The sequence below is a fragment of the Saxophila tyrrhenica genome (genome assembly GCF_035928015.1).
Source record: "Saxophila tyrrhenica strain CCFEE 5935 chromosome Unknown scaffold_11, whole genome shotgun sequence".
NCBI classification, from domain to species: Eukaryota; Fungi; Ascomycota; class Dothideomycetes; order Mycosphaerellales; family Extremaceae; genus Saxophila; species Saxophila tyrrhenica.
The window spans coordinates 1,038,187-1,057,636 of NW_027041743.1; the positions used below are offsets into that span (position 1 = coordinate 1,038,187).

Below are 19,450 nucleotides of genomic sequence, written 5' to 3' on the forward strand. Positions count from 1 at the left end.
CAGTTCAGTGTGTCCTGTGACTTCAATCGATTCGAAGACTGTCTGCCTTGTGAGACGTTAGTATGAGAAAGACTTTTGAGTGAATCTCAACCGGCGCCACTCACAGCAAACTGTAATCCAGCAGGTTTCGCTGCCGGCTCCGGGTGGTGTATGTGGACACAGCGGTGCAAGACGGACACAGAAGTCAGTGCTATCGAGGGGATCGGGTGCTTTTGTTCACGTCAGCAACGACTCTCCACATCATCGCGGTCGTACGGCGGCGGTGGCGGGCATTTCGAGTTGTCACGATAAGAGGCAGTATCAGTAAAGCAATGTGACGATGTAAACCATGCCTCCGGCTGCACGGGCCCCCTCGGCCATGTTGAGCCGAGAGTACGGAAAGAAGTCCTGACGCAGCGAAGAGCTTCTGCTGGAGAGCACCACCACGCGACTTCGACACACCACTCGCCCGACGACAGCGACTCCATCGACATCCTTCCATCTTCGGCTGTTATAAGAGAGAAACGGACGAATACAGCTGAAGACACTCGCTCGCTCGCCCGTCGCCCAGCATGGCGGCACCTCCTTTAGAAAAAGTCGACACCTCTCCTCCCGTCACCTCCCCCGATGTCGATGTCGTCGTCGCTCCCCCGGCGCCTCGGACGAATGCCTTCATGGACACCATCCTCGACTCCTACCAGTCCTTCCACGAGCGAAGGCAGGCGTTGGGCCTCAGCAACCCGGGTCCTGTTGACGAGATTGCCAAGGAGGTCCAACGGAGCGTCTTTCTCACCAACCAGACCTTCTCGGGGCTGCGAGCAGAGCTGAACAAGAGCTTCTCCATATACCCCTTGTTCCAGATCAGCCATGCCTTCGCGACTGGTAGCCAGATGCTCTCGCCCTACACATTCCTCGCTCTCTACGGGACGGACAACGTGAGTGCTTCCGTCTCATCAACAAACACGGCATGTCCCTAGACTGACACATAATCTAGGTTCTCTGTCAAGCCCAACTCGACTCCGATGCCTCCTTCTCCGCGCGCTTCAACTCCCGTCTCTCGAACCGCTTCATCTTCAAGTCCAATGTGCAAATGCAACCCGCGCAGATGGGCCAGCCCGGCGCTGCTCAAGTATCGCTGGAGCAAGACTACCGGGGCAGCGACTTCACCGCGCAATTGAAGAGCATCAACCCATCAGTGCTGGAGGGCGGTCTGACGGGTATGTTCATTGGCAGCTACATGCAAAGCATCACGCCGGGATTGGCATTGGGCATTGAGGGTGTATACCAGAGACCAGGCGGTGGCATGGGACCAGAAGCGGCGATCAGCTACGCAGCGCGATACAAATCCAACGACTGGATTGGCAGCTTGCAGCTGTTGACGCAGGGTGGTCTGCAGGGCACCTACTGGAGGCGGCTGACGGACAAGGTGGAGACGGGTGTGGACGTCAACTTGCAGTTTGCAGGCCTTTCTGGCTCGAACGCCATGCTCGGCGGCGCACGGAAAGAGGGCGTAGCGACTTTGGGTGCAAAGTACGAGTTCTCGCGTTCCATCTACCGCGCTCAGGTCGACTCGCAAGGCAAGATTGGCTGCTTGCTGGAGAAGATGATTGCGCCGCCCGTGCGTCTCACGTTCGCGGGCGAGATGGATCATGCGAAGGTAGGACAACACGTCTGCACCACTCTATCGAAAATATGCTAACGCCCACGCTTCCAGAACTCTGCCAAAATCGGCGTCGCAGTCTCCATCGAAGCCTCCGGCGAAGAGCTCATGGAGCAGCAAGACAAGATCAATCCGGCCTCGCCACCCTTCTAAAGTGGTGCCGACTCGGCTCAAAAATCAAATGTAATCTTCACTCTGTAACATACAGCCAGGAGGGGGGGAGGGCTCCGAGGGCTCGTTTCGCATGTCACAGCCACATGCGGCTGACGAGCGCCGGGGGGTTCTGGCATGTGTTCTGAGCATCAGGTAGCGTGTCTTTGTGGGCATGACATGGCGGGGAGCGATGTGCTGCGCTGCGCTGGCATGTGCTGTAGGTATAGAGGGCGGGTGGAGGCGTGTATATATAGCATTCTGAAATGTTTGGAGATAAGGGAGTCTTGAACTTTCTCGTCTGCATTACTACGTCTAACTTTCTCTATCTCATCCACCCCCTCCTAGCTCATCTACGCCACGCCTTCATCCGCCAGCTCTAAGACTAAGTTACTCTCTACTCCGTCAACCCCTCAACCTCATCCCCAAGCGTGCCAACCGTCTCCTCCACCTCATCCAAAAGCCCCCTCACAGTCTCACTAACCTTCGGCCCGGCCTTCTGCAAAATCTTATTCACATTCCCCGTCAAACTCCCCACCACCTGCTCCAACTCACTCAACACCTCATCCAGCCCGTCCGTGCTCGTCTGGCCTGCAACCGCACTCTGCACGTCCGCCGTCAAGCTGTCGAAGCTATCCAACAAGCTGTTCGTCCGCGTGCGCAGGGCCGGGGACACGCGCTTGAGCACATTGCTCAGGGAGTCGCTCATCGAGCTCGCGAGATCGCCGAGGGAGTCGACGAGGTCGGTGACGGTGGCGAGGAGGCTGTTGGCGCTGGTGATGGCGGCGGTGGATTGGAGCTGGATGTTGTTTTGGAGCTTGTCGAGGCGGTCGCAGAGTTTCTGCACGGTTGTGGAGAGGGCGGGCGAGAGGTCGGAGGACACGTCGTCGAGGAGGGCGGTGATTTGGTTCACCGTGGACTGGAGGTCGGTGACGAGGCTGTCGAGTTGGTCTTCGTTGAGAGTTTTGCTGTCGAGGGTATCTTGGATCTCGGACACGAGGTCGTCGACGTTGTCGAGTAGGTCGTCGAGGGTGCGGCCGAGCCCGGCGTCGAGGTTCTTGACGATGGAGACGACGTTGTTGGAGAGGTTGTTGACTAAGCCCAGCACGTAGTCGAGCAGGTCGTCGAGACCCAGGAGGCCGCGCTTCGAGTGGGTTTCGTCCCAGTATTCCTCGGCGGCTTCGTCGCGGTCGGACTGCGGCCACGGCATGGGGAAGTCGAAGTCGTTGTCGTGGTCGTCGTCGTCCGGGGCGTAGGCATCGTCGACGGAGAGGGCGGGGTTGGAGTGAGCGACCCCGGAGTTGTGGTCGGCGGCCGAGTGTGGAGGTTCTGGGTCGTCAGAGCCAAAGTCTGGCATCGGCATGTCGAAGTCGTCGTCGTGGTCGTGGTCGTCCTCGTCGTAGGCGTTGTCCGTCGCGCCGTTGGAGTCGAGCTGGCCTTGGGAAGCAGGGTGCGAGCGCTTGTCTTGGCGGTGCTGGGGGCCCTGGGCCACGAGGTCGAGGATGCGGTGGTGGTGTTCATATCCGACCTCGTTGCTGGGGTCCTCAAGGACGATGGGGACGGCGGAAGCGGCGGCGCTGAGGCCGAGGATGAAGAGAGAGGCACGCATTTTTCTTGCTGCTTGCTGTAGACGAGTGGGAGTGAGAAATGGGTGAATGCAGAGGAGCAGGAGGTAGAGGCTGAGATCGGGGGGATATAGAGGGGGAACGCGGAATTGGCGGAAGGGATGAGGAGAGTTACCAGTGTTTAGGTGAGGAGAAGATGTTCATACTTCTCAATGATCCATGTAAAGTCTTCCTGTGAACATGGAGCAGTCTGTACATGGTGCGCTGTATGAGGCGACGGAGTTGCTGCCGCTTGGTAACTCGATATTAGAGAGTCGGTGACCTTTGGTGCCATCAAGGATATTTCGGAGCTCTTGCTTGAAGCATTTCGGAGCTCTTGCTTGAAGCATTTTGGAGCAATCTGAACTGTGCGCACGAACAAGATGTAGTCGATCCAAGGGCCACATGAGAGAACAAGCGACGGCAGCGGTAGATGTTTCCGGTGATTCCATTATAGGACAATGTATCCTTCCTGAAAGCTTTCTCCTGTACGGGCTCAGTAGTACCAATATTGTGCTGCATCGGAACCGATTGAAGACTGAAGTCGAGAACCGCAGCCTTCCGAAATCGAAACATGGCTCAGGTAGGCAAGAAATAGAATTGTCCCAAAGGCGGCACGCTGAACTTTGGCGTCGAATCGAGCCATTGATGACGGCACCTGCAGTCGCTTTTGTTTCGATACCTACGTGTAAAGCCCAAGATGTAACGGAGTGAGATACCGACTGGGGCTCCGACCGTGGATGGTCGTGTTAGGTCGGTCGATGTAGTGATCCAGGACAAACCAACGAATGCTCCCAAGAATATGAAGGCACTGCGTGTCCAATAACATTTGCGAACAAATCCCCGTGGAAAGGTAGAAGCGCTATGCGCTCGAGATGGTAATTGAATTAACAGGATACCGAGTTCTGCGATTGATTAGCAAGGCCGTGCTATGTGCAAATCCAAACTCACAGCTATCTCATGAGATTCGTGATACCAAGGTATCGCTTGGAAGACCAGTGGTACTATGCTGCTGTCATTCCTTGACCAATTTGCCTCCAACATCATGCGTTCATTTGCCAACAGCCAGAAACAACCTATCCCCAATGTCTCCCAAGCCAGGCTTAATCATGCCTCGATCATCCGTCTCAGCATCCACACCACCCACCCACAGCTCAACACCTTCAGGCCACGCCTCTGCAGCTCTTCTCAATCCATCCCGACTCGCAAGCACAGAGATCGAGATAATGCGAGGCACGCCCCAGTCCCGCAGCGTTTCGATAGCAGCACAAACGGTCGAACCCGTAGCAATGATTGGATCGACTATGATCGCCAGCTCCGCGACACCGGATGTATCTCCCGCTTTGTGGTATGGGAGGTTGTTGTAGTACTCCACCGGCTGTAGCGTGCTCTTCTCTCTGTACATGCCTAGATGGTGAACCGAGACTGGGGAAGGGAGGAGAGCTTGAATCGCTTCCAGCATGGCGAGGCCGGATCGTAAGATGGGCACGATGGTGATGCTTGAAGGTGAAATGCCTTCTGTGATGTATTCGTAGTCGAGGGGGGAGGAGTCCTAACCACATACCCAACGCGTGATTAGCTCCAATGTCCCTGGAGATGCTGGTCAGCCGGTGTTCGGCTGTGAGCGCTGAGAGAACTTACGGTACCCGTCTGAACGGTTTGTAGGCCTTTGGCGAGTGCATCGCAGCCTACGAGGGTCGCGATGTCGTTGATCAGTGTCTTGGTCTCTTTGGAGCCGGTGGATCTCGAGCGTAGCTGGCTGAGCTTCGCGCGAACGCAGGGATGGGTTGAGACGTGGACGTTGGTTGGTAATAAGGTCGCCATGTCGATTAGACGGGAGAGTCGAGAGAGGTATACGGAATTACCAGACAATCTCAGCAGGTATATATAAGGTATACATCGTGTTGATTGCTAGGGAATGGGAGCAAGCGCGACATTCAATGCGCTCATATGCGGGACAAACAAAGCGTGGGGGTGGTGAATGATGCCCCCGAGTCATGCCACAGATACACATCACCGCCATGGAATGCTTGAACAAATGCACCATCGTCAAACCGGTTCTCACCCGACCCAAGCTGGAAGGATCTGGACGATCTGACGCCGAGACTGTCAAGCATGCTTAAGCTACAAGACCAGATCGATGGCCGAAGCGTCATCCTCCCGAAGGCCCTATACCACTTCGCCACCAGAAGACAGCTCGCCCTCTGAGGACGACCGCGGAGTATCAGAAACATCAAGCCGGAGGCGCACTCATTATGGCGGTCAGCGGGTCAGCAGATCAACGCGCCCGTCTACTTCTGAGACTCAAAAGAGTGCAGCATCTCGTCGAAAGCGCGCCAGCTACCAGGAACCATTGGACTACAGTAACTTGGACGAAGAGGCAATTCCGCCACCGGTCAAAGCAGAGGACTGGAAGACTCAGAACCCGCCTTCGCGGTTGGAGGAGAACATCCGCCAGTCTCGAGCAGCATCTGGCAGCAAGCATGGATCGAACCGCAATGAGACGGTCCGAAGGCGGAGAAGCAGGAATGATGGCGAAGAGGAGCTTACTGAAGTAGCCGCACCGCCTCCTGCGTCGAGAACCGGTGATCGCGAGGCCGCTACAGGCGCCGAGCAGTCTCTTGAGGAGGATTTACAGGAAGAGGATGTTTCTGAAGAGTCTCGATCATGGCATAGGCAAAGGCAGCCGGAAGAGCTTCTTCGACGCAAGGATGAGCCTGCGAAGACCTCGAAGTTTTTGACTGAGCTCTACACAATCTCCTACCTCGTTTTCTTTGCGATCTTAGGCACCCTTGCGCGACTGGGAGTACAGTGGATTACTTTCTACCCGGGCACACCTATGGTCACTCCGGTGATATGGGCCAACTTTGGCGGGTCATTTGTTCTAGGTTTTCTGGCCGAAGACCAGCGAATGTTCCGCGACAACTCGAGCTCGTCATCCACAAATGGCACATCCCTCGAGATGCAGCACCGGAATGGGAATGATGGAAAGGAAGCTAACAAGCCAGACAAAGCAGAAGCGACGAAGAGGAAGAAGGCCATCCCACTGTACATCGGTCTCGCTACAGGCTTCTGCGGCAGCTTCACCTCGTTCTCCTCCTTCACGCGCGACGTCTTCCTGGCTCTGTCGAATGACCTCCCGACTCCGATCGATCATCCGTACCAGGGCAGCGCACCACCAGTCACCTCGACCATTAGCCGCAATGGGGGGTATTCATTCGAAGCACTTCTGCACGTGATCATAGCTACCCTCGCCCTCTCACTTGGCGGTCTGGTTGTTGGCGCTCAGTTTGCGGCATTCCTTGATCCTATTACCCCGAGGATCCATGGGAGCTTCATAAGGAAGTTCGTAGATCCGGCTATGGTCATCCTAGGCTTCGGCTGCTGGCTCGGTGCAGTCTTCCTTGCCATCTGGCCGCCAGCAAATGCCTGGCGTGGCGAGGTCGTGTTCGCTCTGGTATTTGCACCGGTCGGCTGTTTACTTCGATTCTACGCGAGTATGAAGCTGAATGGTCTCGTGCCGGCGTTTCCACTTGGCACTTTCGCGGTCAACATGCTTGGTACGGCTATTGAAGGGATGTGCTACGATATACAGCATGTCGGCGTGGGCGTGATGGGTCGCATTGGAGGCGGCATGATTGGGTGCCAGATTCTCAACGGTGTTCAGGATGGTTTCTGCGGGTGCCTGACGACTATTAGCACCTGGGTGGCAGAGATTAACGGTTTGAAGAGGAAACATGGCTGGGGCTACGCATTTGGCAGTGTGCTGGGCGGCTTCTGTCTGATGGTCGTTATCATGGGCAGTGTACGCTGGAGCGTTGGATCTTCATCACCGGTCTGCGATACGGGATACACATCTAAAGTACATGGCTAAGCACTACCTCACTTGCCGACGTCATCGATCCGTTCAATCACCTTCTGCGCTATGATGTCCGGACACTCTTCGGGAAGGAAATGGCCATAGCCATCCGGCACGCCGTATGTCTTCAGCTCGCCGTCGTTCCACTTCTCCCACACCTCCGGCACATCGTGCATACGACCAAGGTTCGAAGCGGAATAAATCACGAACGTCGGGATCTTCAGCATCCGTCCAGCTTCCTGGTCGGCTTCCTGCTCCTCGACGTCGATCGTGGCGCCAGCTTGATAGTCTGCACAGCTGCCGGAGATGCAGTCAGGCATGGAGAACTGGTAGCAATAGTGGTCCCAGGCGCCGTCTTTCTTGAAGCTGGCGATGCCTTGTTCGTTGCCGCCTTTGACGCGGGCGAGGTTTGCTTCGGTCCAGTAGCCGCCGCCCATTTGCTCGATCACTGGCTTACGATCAGCTACGGCCATTCGAAGAACATTGGCGAAAGTGACATACTAGCGGGAGCAAGGTCAGTGGCCAGAAATGGCCAATGATAGTACGCCATACCCGCTTTCGGGTTTGCAAACGCGCGGAACTGCTCGAGGGTGGGAACGATATCCATGAGAATCGCCGACTTGATGTTGTGCGCTGGGTTGTTGTCGACGATAAGACGATGACCGACTCGAGCGCCGCGGTCATGGCCGCAGTATATTACTGGTCGGTCCTTGCCAAAGACATCCTGCAGGGCTTCGAAGATAAGATTGCCGACTGTGCGTTTGTCTGATTTCGGTGGGAGGGATGAGAACCCATAGCCGGGCAGTTCGGGGATGAAGAGGGAGATCTTGTCTTTCAACTGGGGAACGATATGCCGCCACCTGATCAATCTTGTTAGACACGAGAGATGTGCCTGTTTCGGGAGGAAGAACTGACATGTAGGACGATTCAGGGTACCCATGCACACAGCAGAGCACTGGGCCAGACCCATGATCATGCGAGTAGCTCTTTACCGTCACGTCGGAAGATACCTTGCAGCTGTGGTCCTTGAGGAATGGGTGCAGCGTTTGGAGCGTTTGATCAGCCATGCTGCTCGATATCTCGGCTCGGCTACCTTGTGTCTAGAAACCCAGAGGAAGCAGGCAACAAGTTAAATATGCAACAAACACCTTCGTATTGTGTGCTATATCGATGATTACAGTGTGCCGTCATTTATCATAAGCTCATCGAAGAGCTGTATTGACTTTTGCTCGCACGGCATTGACCTCTCTCTAACGAATGACAACGAGCGGAGTAGTTGGTGCAGGTGAGGTGCACCGTGCATGTGAGAGAGGAGAGGAGTGGGGCGGGCCAGACCTCGAGCGAAGGAAGACGACCAGCCAGTCGGTGCTATCTTGCCGAGCCTGCACCCTTCGACAAGCCTTGAACTTCAACTCTTCTTCTAGACACGACGCATTGCTAAGACGCTGCACAGACCCCGACACCGCGGTCGCAACCCACCGTGTCCCCCCCTCTGCGACGAGACCCTAATGCGCGCGACACCTCGACACCGGCCCTGAGCGCCCTTTCCCCCCTCCGCGGCGCAACGGGCGCTGACCCTCTCACCGCCCCCGCCCGCATCTCCTCCTCCCGCGGCGACGACACAGATGGTCAGCAACAAGCGACAGCTATGGAACCTGCCGACGCAGACGACTCAGATGGAATCGGCGCACTGCACGCCCTTCACTCTGCCTTCGAACGGCGTCATCTCGCTCAAGGATTCGGTCATAACCCTGACCACCGATGTGGTCTTCCGACCTGAATGCACCGGCGCAGGGATTCAAGAGGTGTCGTCTATCCTCGGCAAGGACCCGTTCTATTCCTCGACGATACCGCAGACGTATGTGATTGCGGCGGCGACGGTGATAGCATGGATTCTCGTGGTCATGCTTATCATCACGCCGCGCACGAACTTTCTCGGTGGTTCGGGCGCGGTGCATGGGTTCGCGAATGGGCGCGGGATCATTGGAGGAGCGACGGGCGGTACACCGAGTTTGATCGGCGTCGGGTCCAGGCCGTGGTTGCAGAAGGTCGCGGCGCTCACGGTGGCCATCTCCTTGACCATCGCCACTGCGGACTTCTTCGTGGCTGCGCAGGAGCAGTACGAGATGGGCTACATGGACGCGAATGACTTGCGAGAACATGTCCTCGGGACCATGGAGATCAGAGTCACGCGCGTAATATCGGATGTCTTCCTCTGGCTTGCGCAGGTGCAGACACTGATACGGCTCTTTCCACGGCACAAGGAGAAGGTGCTCATCAAGTGGATTGGATTTGTGCTGATCCTGTTCGACTCCATCTTCTCCTGCCTCAACTCTTTCCTGGTCGAAAGCACGCATCCGCCACGGCAATTCGTTGACGCGATACCGGCATTATCATATCTGTTTGAACTGGCGTTGGGGTTATTATACGCAGCTTGGGTGATTTACTATTCCCTGACGAAACGACGCTATGCTTTCTACGACTCGAAGATGCGGAGCATTACTCTGATTGCAGTTCTGTCTCTGGTGGCTGTACTCACGCCGGTTGTATTCTTCGTCACGGACGTTTCGAACCCAGATGTTGCGGGATGGGGTGACTACTTTCGATGGGTGGGCGCTGCGGCCGCGAGTGTGGTTGTTTGGGAATGGGTGGAGCGCATTGAGGCGTTGGAGCGGGATGAGAAGAAAGATGGCATTCTAGGACGCGAGATCTTCGATGGGGACGAGATGTTGGATGCCACGCCAAGTGAGGATCTTGTATGGAATGACACGCACAACGACGGGCGTGGAGGGAGAAAGGATAGAGATGGAAACGGTGGTGGGGCGGGCAATCAGTCCAGCGCTTTGGAGAAGGGCCTTTTTAGTGGTGTCGCTCAGCGGTTCCGACAGCGCCAGAAGCCACCGCACCACTTCCCACTGGGTCGGACGCACTCGCAAACTACGACGACTGCGACTCCCGAGCTAGGTCGCAGGGAGCGTGGCCGAGGAGGCATCGTGTTTGGTGATCTGCCGAATCCAAGGAACCGAACAGAGGATCGAATATTGGGAGGTCCAACACCACCGCCCGCAGTTGCCAGTCCAGTGAGCAGGACGGACACCACCAGTGCAGCTAGTACGGTGTACGTTGTACAACGCAATCCTCACGCTGACCACCCGCAACCTGTTCGCCGACGCATGGACGCCTTTGGGAACACGGCACGAGCTCTAGCTCAAGCACGATCGCAACGGCAAGGCAGGGATACGGGAGCGACCAAAGACCCGGAGAAGGAAGAGTATGAAGAGCAGCCACCGCGACCCAACCTGGGTCGCAGCACTGGCGCATGGCTTGCCGTGAACAATCCATTCAAGCGGAAACGTGCTTCGCCGCCTGCAGAGGTCCAACAAGCCAGACACGCGGCTGCGCAGGCACCAGCCCGTGCGATCACTCCAGCGCACAATTTCTCCCCCTGGGACATCAAGAACCGCATTGGTGTCTTGGCTGCAGAGACAGGAGACAAGCTTCGAGATCGAAGAGCGAACCGCCGACCCGAAGTCGACTTGCCCGTCACCGTCGTTCCGGCACAGCCTCGCGGGAGTGGCCGAACGTGGACGCCTCCTGTACCGACACCGACGCCTACTGTGCAGAAGACGACTGGCGCAATCGGTTATGTTGAGCATTTCCCCAGCGACACTACTACGCTCACTGCCAACAGCCAGGATGTGTCTAGACAGCAAGTGCGCGTTGACGATCAGAGCCCATTATGCGCCGGTGGCATAGGTCCCACGCCAACTCCTCCTGCAGGCAGGACTCAAGCTGTACAGAGCCCACCGCGCGCTGACGACTTGAGTCCTGCGGCCGCGACCGAGTCGCCAGTGGTCGTTCCTGCACCGAGGAGGTCTCAAAGGAGTTCGCCGCTGGCTTTGCATCACACCTCTGCGGATAGTGGATCTGAGCGAGAGAGGGATGAAGGGTAGGAAGGTGTTGGCGGACGTGTGCTTGGTTGCATTTTAGCGAAGGTGTTGGTGGTTGGGCAGGATACAGAACCCCTACGCTTTGTACGGCGGTCATGCCAGAGGAATCGATCTGGGCGGATGAGTTGATTTTGTGTTGATACCCCAAAATTTCGAGGCATTGCGATGCTGGTTGATCTACCTCTATACACTTCCATTTCCTCCGTCTTCGAGTACGAGTACGTACATGTGCCAAGTTCACCTACCGCAGATATCGACGTCAAGCGCACGTGTCTCGGCTGGCAGCTCCGGCGACAGCTCGCTTGGAAGCAGCAGCAGCAGCAACTCAGCCTCCCGAAGCCACTCCAATCCATCATCATAAACATCTCATCCTCGACCACCAACTTACAGCGCGGCGCATTAGCATTGTTTCTTCCAAGCGCATGATACACCTCGAGTCCCGCACCTGTACACACCATAACAGCCAACATGTCCCTCTTCGGCACCTCCCCCGAAGCGCCCTCCCGTCCCAAATACTCGCTCTTCGACGACGATAACAACACTACTAGCAACGGCAACGGCAAGCCCAAAACAGCTTCCACGTCCATGTTCGGCGATAGCAGCGCCGACGACTTCGACGCCGCGTCGCCCTGGAGCTTTACGCCGAAGAAGAGCAGTGGAGGGCGCGGCAGCTTGGTTAAGAACTTGCTTGCGGACGCGGACGTGCCGGATTTCTACGTCGATACTTTTGATGAGCTGCAGAGCGGGGGCAGCGTGTCTGCGGATGCGGCGAGGGGGGTGTTGCGGGATGCTGCGGTGGGCGAGGGGAAGGAAAGGGAGATCTGGGACGTGGTGACCGGACGGCAGCAAGTTGAGAGTTTTGGAAGGGGGGAGGTGAATGTGCTGCTCGCGCTGCTTGGGCTGGCGCAGGAGGGCGAGGAGTTGAGCCTAGACGCCGTGGACGAGCGGAGGAGGAACCTGCCTGTGCCGAAGATGCCTGCGAAGGCGCAACAGCAACAGCAGCAAGCGCGGCCCGCCACGCCGCAGAAACAGCCGAGAGGAGCGTCGCCGGAGCAGCAGAGGGGTGGGGCGAGGAAGGGTTCGTTTGGCGCGGGTTTTGGGGAGAGCGATCCCTGGGCGAGTCCGGCGTTGCATAAGGGACATGCGCATACGAATGGGATTGCGAGTGCGGCGCCGCAGAGGACGACGAGCACGTTTACCACGGGAGCTGCGGAGCCGGCGGACTCGGCGGGCACGGGGTCGTATGGTGGGAACTCGTCTGGTAATGGGGATAACGCGGCTTCGTCTTGGGGCGCGTCGGGATCGTATGATGCTGGAAATGGATCTGGGTATGGAGGTGCTCCGTCGAGCGGTGGGGGTTTTGGAGGCGACGACAATAGCCCTGTGGCGCCCCGGCGGAACCAGCCAGTCAGGACAGCGACGAGCAAAGGCGTTGAGGAGGTTGTGACGGTCAATCTGTTGGAAGAGAAGGAGGGCATGTTCATGTTTCAGCACCGCAACTATGAAGTCGCTTCCGTGCGAAGGAACAGCAAAGTCATTCGACGGTACAGCGACTTTGTCTGGCTGCTGGATTGTCTGCACAAGCGGTATCCGTTCAGACAGCTGCCTTTGCTTCCGCCGAAGAGGATGCAGATTAACGGGAACCATATTGCGGCGGACAACTCGTTTATTGAGAAGAGGAGACGGGGGCTTGCGAGATTTGCGAATGCGTTGGTGCGGCATCCGGTGTTGAGGGAGGAGCAATTGGTAGTGATGTTTTTGACTGTGCCTACGGTAGATGCAAGCCTTACTCGACCATTGACCACGAAGTGTTTGCTGACGATTCATAGGAACTTGCAGTATGGCGGAAACAGGCCACCATCTCAGTCCAGGAGGAGTTTACGGGCAAGTCGCTACCTCCAGGCTTAGAAGACAGCCTTCCGCAGAACCTGCAAGACACCTTCGACACCGTCCGCTCGGGCGTACGTCGATCAGCCGACCTCTATATCAGCCTTTGCAACCTCACTGAGCGCCTTACAAAGCGCAAGGAAGCCATTGCGACGGAGTACGGCCGCTTCGGCATGAACCTCAATTCTCTCACCGAAGCGAGCGCGGACGCCTATGCCATCGACGCCAACGACGTACCCTTGCTCAACGAAGGCATGAAGAGCACATCCAAGCACCTCGGCCAGTCGCAGGCGCTTCTCGAAGACGAAGCGAAAGCGTGGGATGAGGGGTTGCTGGAGGATCTCAAGACGATGCGGGATAGTCTGGTCACCATGCGGGATATGTTTGACCGGAGGGATCGATTGGCGAGGGATAATATCCCGCAGTTGGAGAAGAGGATTGTGGCGAATGAGCAGAAGTTGCAGGGGATCAAGGCGAAAGGGGAGGCGGCGAAGCCGGGGGAGGCGGAGAAGGTTGAGAATGCTATTACGAATGTGAGTCCAACTACCGTACCCCTGGAAACGGCCGGGTGTTGGGTAAAAGGGTGTCATGCTGACAGATGATAACTGCAGGACAAGCAATCCATCGTCTCCCAACACGCCCGCGGCGTCTTCATCAGGGAATGCGTGCGCGACGAACTACTGTACTTCCAGCACACGCAGTACCACGTCTCGCGCCTGCACCAGGACTGGGCGCAGGAGCGCGTCAAGTACGCCGAGCTGCAGGCGGATTGCTGGCGGGGGCTGGTGGACGCTGTGGAGAGTATGCCGCAGGGCGACTAGAGGTCGCGCAGCGTGCCGCGGGGGAGGGATTTCACGAGGAACGCGGCTTTGGTGCCGACGAATAGTTTGATGGTGGCGGAGTGGTCGAGGGGGGCGGGGGAGGGGGTGGTGCCGGAGTTTGCGCCGGAGGCGTAGGTTGGGGTGGAGGGGCGACCTTATTGTTTTGTGAGCGGTGTACATGTTCATGGCAGAAGGGTAATGCTACCTAGGCAGGCAGCTGTACAGACGCGATACCTACACCGTCGTGCCTTCCCTTCCTCTCTGGTCATGACACGCGCATTGACCTGGCTGTGTCTCCTTGCTCTAGCCCCGACCGCGTGTCTCAAGCACCTGCATTCACATTCGCACGTCGTTTGTTCATGTGAGTTTCAACATACCACTTGAGACTGCCTCGTTTGCCGCGTCTCACACCATCGCTCCCCATGCCAAACCACACGGTTCATGCCCATCGCCATCCTCAAGACCATCTTCCGCTGCGGGCAAAGGCAAAGCCGCCACAACGACGAGATGCCGAAACGGAAGGCTGAGACTTTGACGACGGGGGAGCCGCCCGCGAGTAGAGTGGTGAAGAGGGCTATGAGCAGTACGCAGACCGATGGTGAGTCCTAGCGTTTCTTTCTCCAATATCACTTCACCGCACTGGAACCTGGCGAAAGTCGCACAAGGCAAGAGAGGACCCCCGCAGCATTGCAGCCTGGGCTGCCACTTTCAGCCTTATCGGAAGCCGGCGCCGGCGGGGCAATCGAGCCCTCGTTAGCAGCGCGTCACCGGAGGCTTACGTGACTTCTGGACTCGGACTTGAACATACACTTCCAACCACAACACTCACCTCGTGCGACCACCTACACAACGCACATGCACCGACCGCGATAGCTTGTCCCTCACCTATTTTCTCCCCTTCGCAGCTACTTCACTTCCTCCCCTCATTCACACACAGAGGTCTGAGACACCCCCGCTAACACCGCAACAATGCCAGGCGTAACGAGCGCGCAGCAGAAGACGGCGATTGCCGAGTTCAGCGAGGTGACGGGGATGCGGGATCAAAAGGCCGCGGCGAAGGTGTTGAAGCAGTATGGGTGGAGGGTTTCGGATGCTGTGAATGCGTGAGTGTCTTCTCTTTTGGCGTTTTGTTGTTGAGTTTATGCGGTTTGCTTGGTGGTGAGGAAGAGATGGGTTTGGAGGGTTGGAAGAGGAGAGACATGGATGGATCTGGAATACTGGAAGCCTGGACATGGAGAGAAAGAGAGAGAGAGGTGCTTCTGGAGAGTTGATGAAAGCCTGGATTCAGCGCGAAGAGCATGGGATACGCTTCTGGCACGTTCGGACACTGGAGCATTGTCTGGCATAAAACATCGTCGTCGCCGCAGGCTGGTCTATCACACCTTTTCACCACCTCTACACATCGACCTCTACACATCCACCATGGCCGACACCACTTCAGCGCCTCCTCAGCCTCCCGTTCCCCAAGCGCCGAAACACATGAGCGAAGTCACTGGTCCCACGATCTCAAGATTCCGCCTGCTCTATCTCATCGTCAACGATATGATCGATTGGCACATGTCCCTCAATCCGGTGGCACCCTGGCATCGCATTCGCCTATTCGAGGAGGGAAAATACTGGAGTCTCCAGCCGCAGCATGGCAAATTCATCTGGATATCGCGAGGGTGGTGCAAGGAGCTGGTAGAGCCACATATCGCTCGCGACCAAGGAGAGAAGGTTGAAGCCCCCAGTCCCTATCAGAGACCAAAACCCAAAGTTCTACCATCTCAGAAATCCGACCCGATCTATTACGACCCGACATATGAGCACCCAAACGACAGACCTGCCGTGCCCGGTCCCATAATCAGTCGTGCTCAGCTCATCGGGCTGCTGCAGGAGAAGGACATCCTTTGCGAGACGACATCCGATAGAAAATCGGCCAACCACCGCCTACTGTTGCAAGACGAATCTACGGTCGTCTACATCCCGCGGTATCTTTGCGAGGAGCTTTGGGAGCCATACCAGGTCCTCCGCCAGCGGTACGAGAAGGACACCCAGGAAGACTACCGGGCGAACGCACCCTTCCGCCCATCATCTCAATTTCTTGGTGGTCGGGAGTATCGTGGCGTTCCTGGTCTGAGTGATCGACCCCGGCGTCGAATCGCGTCTTTGTCAGAGGCGCTCGAAGAAGACAAGCCGGAAGACTCCGACCCAAAGTCAGCAAAACGCATCCTCCATTTTCTCTCAGATAGCTGCGTTCTTTTATGTCTACTGCTTTGCTTCGTCCTACATGCGTGATTATGCTTAACTCATGCTGACGTGTTTCAAAGATACTTCCAAAATCCCTCTAACAACGCCTCCAATCCCATCCGCACCGGCATGAGCAAAGTCTTCGACAAGTACCGCGACAACCCCAGTGAAGAGCCGGACGAGATCAACGTAGAAGGGGTGAGCAAGATGCTGGGTGAGATGGGTATTGGTCTGGAAGACATCGGCAGCCTGGTGTTCTCAGAACTCGTCTCATCACCCTCTCTCGGCAGAGTCACTCGCGATGGCTTCCTCGACGGCGCAGTGGACGTCAACGCCGACTCTCTGAAAAAGCTCAGCAACATCGTCAACCAACGCCGCTCCCAGCTCTCCAAAGACCGTGCCCTCTTCAAGAACGTCTATAACCACACTTTCACCATCGCCCTACAAGGCAACCAGAAAGCCCTTCCCTCCGAAATGGCGCTCGAGTTCTGGAAGCTGCTCTTCTCGAAAGACGGGCTGGAGTGGCGCACGGCGAACGCCAACTGGCTGGAGATGTGGCAGGAGTTCCAGGAGGAGAAGTGGAAGAAGGCGGTGAACAAGGACTTGTGGCGGCAGACGCTGACGTTTGCGGAGGAGACGATGAAGGATGAGACGTTGGGGTTCTGGTCCGAGGAGAGCAGTTGGCCGAGCGTGATTGATGATTTCGTGGCGTGGGTGAAGGCGGAGAAGGGGGTGGGTGGGGATGCTATGGAGGTGGAGTGAGGAAGAGTATTTGATCGTGCGCTCGCTTGGGTGGGCTTTTGCTACAAGATATCGAACTGAAGAGATGGGCAGTTTGAGAAGACAGATGACGCAGGTGCTACGAGGTGCTGCCTGAAGTCGACAACATCTTCGTTACAGCTGGCGACGGAGCAGGAAGACCGACTGCGACCGATCCGATGGCGCTCGCATTGATGGCGCGAACAACATGGGCATTGCACTACACCATTAGCATAGAGCGAAACCTCAACGGAGATTGCTTGCAACATCACGAACCTGATTCTTCCCGGTCACCTGAAACGGCCTCGCCGCTGACAGACTGAAAGCGCCATCGTTCGAAGTCCTTCGTTTCCGTAAGCGTAGAGTCAGTCGCTTGCCAGTTCAAACGAAGCCATATTGTTGCTTCCGCCGCTATGTCCGCTTCGACAATACTGCACAGGCCCGAACGTGAAGATGGCGTAGAGCATTGACTCTTCGCAACGTTGTTTCGTCTGTTGCGAGATGTCCTGGTCGTATCTTTTGTTCGACTTTACACCATCACCAGGTGTGGTTGGACAGTAGAAGGATGTCGTCGGAATTCGCTCTCGGAGGCGGCGGAAGAGAGGGCGTTGTGCTGACATGTGCCCGCCGAAAGGGGAAGTTTAATTACTCCATCCCGTGCCTTCCAACGTTCATATCTACGTCGCATCCTCTCTTCCCCTCTATATAAACCTCACCACAGTCTCTCCTTAAACAACGACCGACACAACATGGCCACCGAACCCTTCCCGCCCATGTACCCACTGGCGCATGTCCGCAGCAAACCCAACAGCCAGACCGATCCGAACGCGTCGAACGTAAGACGACGGAGACAGAGCTCGAGTCTGGGAGCGGATCCAAGAGGAGACACTGGCGCGAGGGCTCTGGCAACATCGAATCTGAAGCAGAGCACTCCACCGAGAACACTAGAGCATGTGTGTCGCCTTCCACAAGACCCGGCGCATACCAACTCTCATGGCTGACATATCTACCGCCAGACACACAACGGCAAAGAACGCAAGCGCCGAAAAGCGCGCCGCTACCTCTCCCGCTTCAAACGCCTCTGCCTCAAACACACCTGGCTCATCCCGCTCCTCCTCGCCTCCACCATCCTCGCACTCTACGCCCTCTCCCCCGGCGAGCACAACCCCCTCCACCCCGCCATCTTCCTCTCCTACCCGAACCCACCCTTGCACGAACGAACCACCACCCTCCCCGCGCACATCGGCAATGTCACGCAATACGGCAAAGGGCGCAAGGACTTCGCATTCGTCGCCTTCTACACCATCGTCCTCAGCTTCACCCGCGAGTTCCTCATGCAGCGGCTCATCCGCCCTTTAGCCGTGTGGTTCGGAATCCGCGGGCGCGGGAAAATGGCGCGGTTTATGGAGCAGTTCTACACGGCCATCTACTTCGCCATCTTCGGTCCGTTTGGGATGTACGTCATGAGCCGCACGCCGGTCTGGTACTTCAACACCGCGGGAATGTACCAGGGGTTCCCGCACCGTGCGCATGAAGGCGTGTTCAAGGCGTATTACCTGCTGCAGGCGAGCTACTGGGCGCAGCAGGGGCTGGTGCTGATGCTGCAGCTGGAGAAGCCGAGGAAGGATTTCAGGGAGTTGGTGCTGCATCATATCATTACGCTGGCGTTGATTGGGTTGAGCTATCGGTTTCACTTTACGTATATGGGGGTTGCGGTGTACATTACCCACGACATCTCGGACTTCTTTTTGGCGGTACGTTGTCACCCCATCCCACCCATCCCATGCCTTGCATTGCTAACCTTGGACGGGATGATGGTGAACAGACATCCAAAATCCTCAACTACCTCGACGCCTGGATCACGCCCCCCTACTTCGTCACCTTCATGGCCATCTGGGCCTACCTCCGCCACTTCATCAACCTGCGCATCCTCTACTCCCTCTCCCCCTACGCCCTGCCCTTCCTCACCACCCCGCCCAACGAATTCGCCACCGTCGGCCCCTTCACGCTCAACTGGGAGACCCAGCAGTACAAATGCTGGATTAGTCAGGCCATCACGTTCGCGCTGCTCGCGGCGCTGCAGGCGGTGAATGCGTTTTGGTTTTTCTTGATTGTAAGGATTCTGGTGCGGATCGTTTGGAAGGGGGTGGTGAAGGATGAGCGGAGCGATGATGAGGAGGAGGAGATGGAGGAGGATGAGCGGGAGGGGGAGGTGGTGGTTGAGGAACCAGTGAAGAAGGTGGGTAACGGGAAGGTGAAAGGGCCGCAGGTGGTGTTGAATGGGGAGCCGTTGGTCGAGGAGCGGTTGGAGCGGGAGCTGAATGGAAGTGTTGGTGGGGTGGTGACGGGACGGGAGAATGGGGGCGGGAGGAAGGGGGCGGCGAGGAGGAAGCGGTGATGGGGGGGAGGATCGTCGATGTGCATTTTTGGTCTGCGTTCTGGCGAAATGGGCGTGCTCGAGCTCTGGAAAAGCTGAGTTGCAGATACGGACGGCCGGACTCATAAGGTACAGAGTATTAATAAACGATAATGAGTAGCTTATTGAGAGAACG

At 56.9% G+C, this 19,450-nt stretch overlaps 10 protein-coding genes across 10 annotated transcripts; 7 read left to right on the forward strand and 3 right to left on the reverse strand.

Moving 5' to 3' along the window:
• Nucleotides 1-551: 551 nt before the first annotated feature.
• TOM40 (translocase of outer mitochondrial membrane) lies at nt 552-1,792 on the forward strand (the record flags this gene model as incomplete). Its single annotated transcript, XM_064804718.1, has 3 exons — nt 552-914; nt 974-1,636; nt 1,694-1,792. 3 exons carry the CDS (start codon nt 552-554, stop codon nt 1,790-1,792), a joined length of 1,125 nt encoding a protein of 374 aa, XP_064657488.1.
• A 394-nt stretch (nt 1,793-2,186) lies between these two features.
• On the reverse strand, nt 2,187-3,398 carry LTR77_007482 (uncharacterized protein; the record flags this gene model as incomplete). Its single annotated transcript, XM_064804719.1, has 1 exon — nt 2,187-3,398. One exon carries the CDS (start codon nt 3,396-3,398, stop codon nt 2,187-2,189), a length of 1,212 nt encoding a protein of 403 aa, XP_064657489.1.
• A 1,046-nt stretch (nt 3,399-4,444) lies between these two features.
• On the reverse strand, nt 4,445-5,217 carry LTR77_007483 (uncharacterized protein; the record flags this gene model as incomplete). The annotated part of the gene is made up of 2 exons (XM_064804720.1): nt 4,445-4,945; nt 5,035-5,217. The coding sequence occupies 2 exons, from the start codon at nt 5,215-5,217 to the stop codon at nt 4,445-4,447; spliced, it is 684 nt and encodes a 227-aa protein (XP_064657490.1).
• A 316-nt stretch (nt 5,218-5,533) lies between these two features.
• On the forward strand, nt 5,534-7,267 carry LTR77_007484 (uncharacterized protein; the record flags this gene model as incomplete). The annotated part of the gene is given in 2 exon segments (XM_064804721.1): nt 5,534-6,953; nt 6,969-7,267. The coding sequence occupies 2 exon segments, from the start codon at nt 5,534-5,536 to the stop codon at nt 7,265-7,267; spliced, it is 1,719 nt and encodes a 572-aa protein (XP_064657491.1).
• An 8-nt stretch (nt 7,268-7,275) lies between these two features.
• LTR77_007485 (uncharacterized protein) lies at nt 7,276-8,222 on the reverse strand (the record flags this gene model as incomplete). Its single annotated transcript, XM_064804722.1, has 2 exons — nt 7,276-7,700; nt 7,805-8,222. The coding sequence occupies 2 exons, from the start codon at nt 8,220-8,222 to the stop codon at nt 7,276-7,278; spliced, it is 843 nt and encodes a 280-aa protein (XP_064657492.1).
• A 655-nt stretch (nt 8,223-8,877) lies between these two features.
• Nucleotides 8,878-11,326, forward strand: RIM21 (pH-response regulator protein palH/rim21; the record flags this gene model as incomplete). Its single annotated transcript, XM_064804723.1, has 2 exons — nt 8,878-11,201; nt 11,266-11,326. 2 exons carry the CDS (start codon nt 8,878-8,880, stop codon nt 11,324-11,326), a joined length of 2,385 nt encoding a protein of 794 aa, XP_064657493.1.
• A 344-nt stretch (nt 11,327-11,670) lies between these two features.
• Nucleotides 11,671-13,910, forward strand: MVP1 (Sorting nexin mvp1; the record flags this gene model as incomplete). The annotated part of the gene is made up of 3 exons (XM_064804724.1): nt 11,671-12,975; nt 13,032-13,622; nt 13,701-13,910. The coding sequence occupies 3 exons, from the start codon at nt 11,671-11,673 to the stop codon at nt 13,908-13,910; spliced, it is 2,106 nt and encodes a 701-aa protein (XP_064657494.1).
• Nucleotides 13,911-14,879: 969 nt separating this feature from the next.
• Nucleotides 14,880-15,258, forward strand: LTR77_007488 (uncharacterized protein; the record flags this gene model as incomplete). The annotated part of the gene is made up of 2 exons (XM_064804725.1): nt 14,880-15,013; nt 15,078-15,258. 2 exons carry the CDS (start codon nt 14,880-14,882, stop codon nt 15,256-15,258), a joined length of 315 nt encoding a protein of 104 aa, XP_064657495.1.
• A 74-nt stretch (nt 15,259-15,332) lies between these two features.
• On the forward strand, nt 15,333-16,901 carry DCN1 (Scaffold-type E3 ligase; the record flags this gene model as incomplete). The annotated part of the gene is made up of 2 exons (XM_064804726.1): nt 15,333-16,105; nt 16,220-16,901. 2 exons carry the CDS (start codon nt 15,333-15,335, stop codon nt 16,899-16,901), a joined length of 1,455 nt encoding a protein of 484 aa, XP_064657496.1.
• A 746-nt stretch (nt 16,902-17,647) lies between these two features.
• On the forward strand, nt 17,648-19,296 carry LAG1 (sphingosine N-acyltransferase lag1; the record flags this gene model as incomplete). Its single annotated transcript, XM_064804727.1, has 3 exons — nt 17,648-17,851; nt 17,915-18,652; nt 18,724-19,296. The coding sequence occupies 3 exons, from the start codon at nt 17,648-17,650 to the stop codon at nt 19,294-19,296; spliced, it is 1,515 nt and encodes a 504-aa protein (XP_064657497.1).
• Between the last annotated feature and the right edge of the window lie 154 nt (nt 19,297-19,450).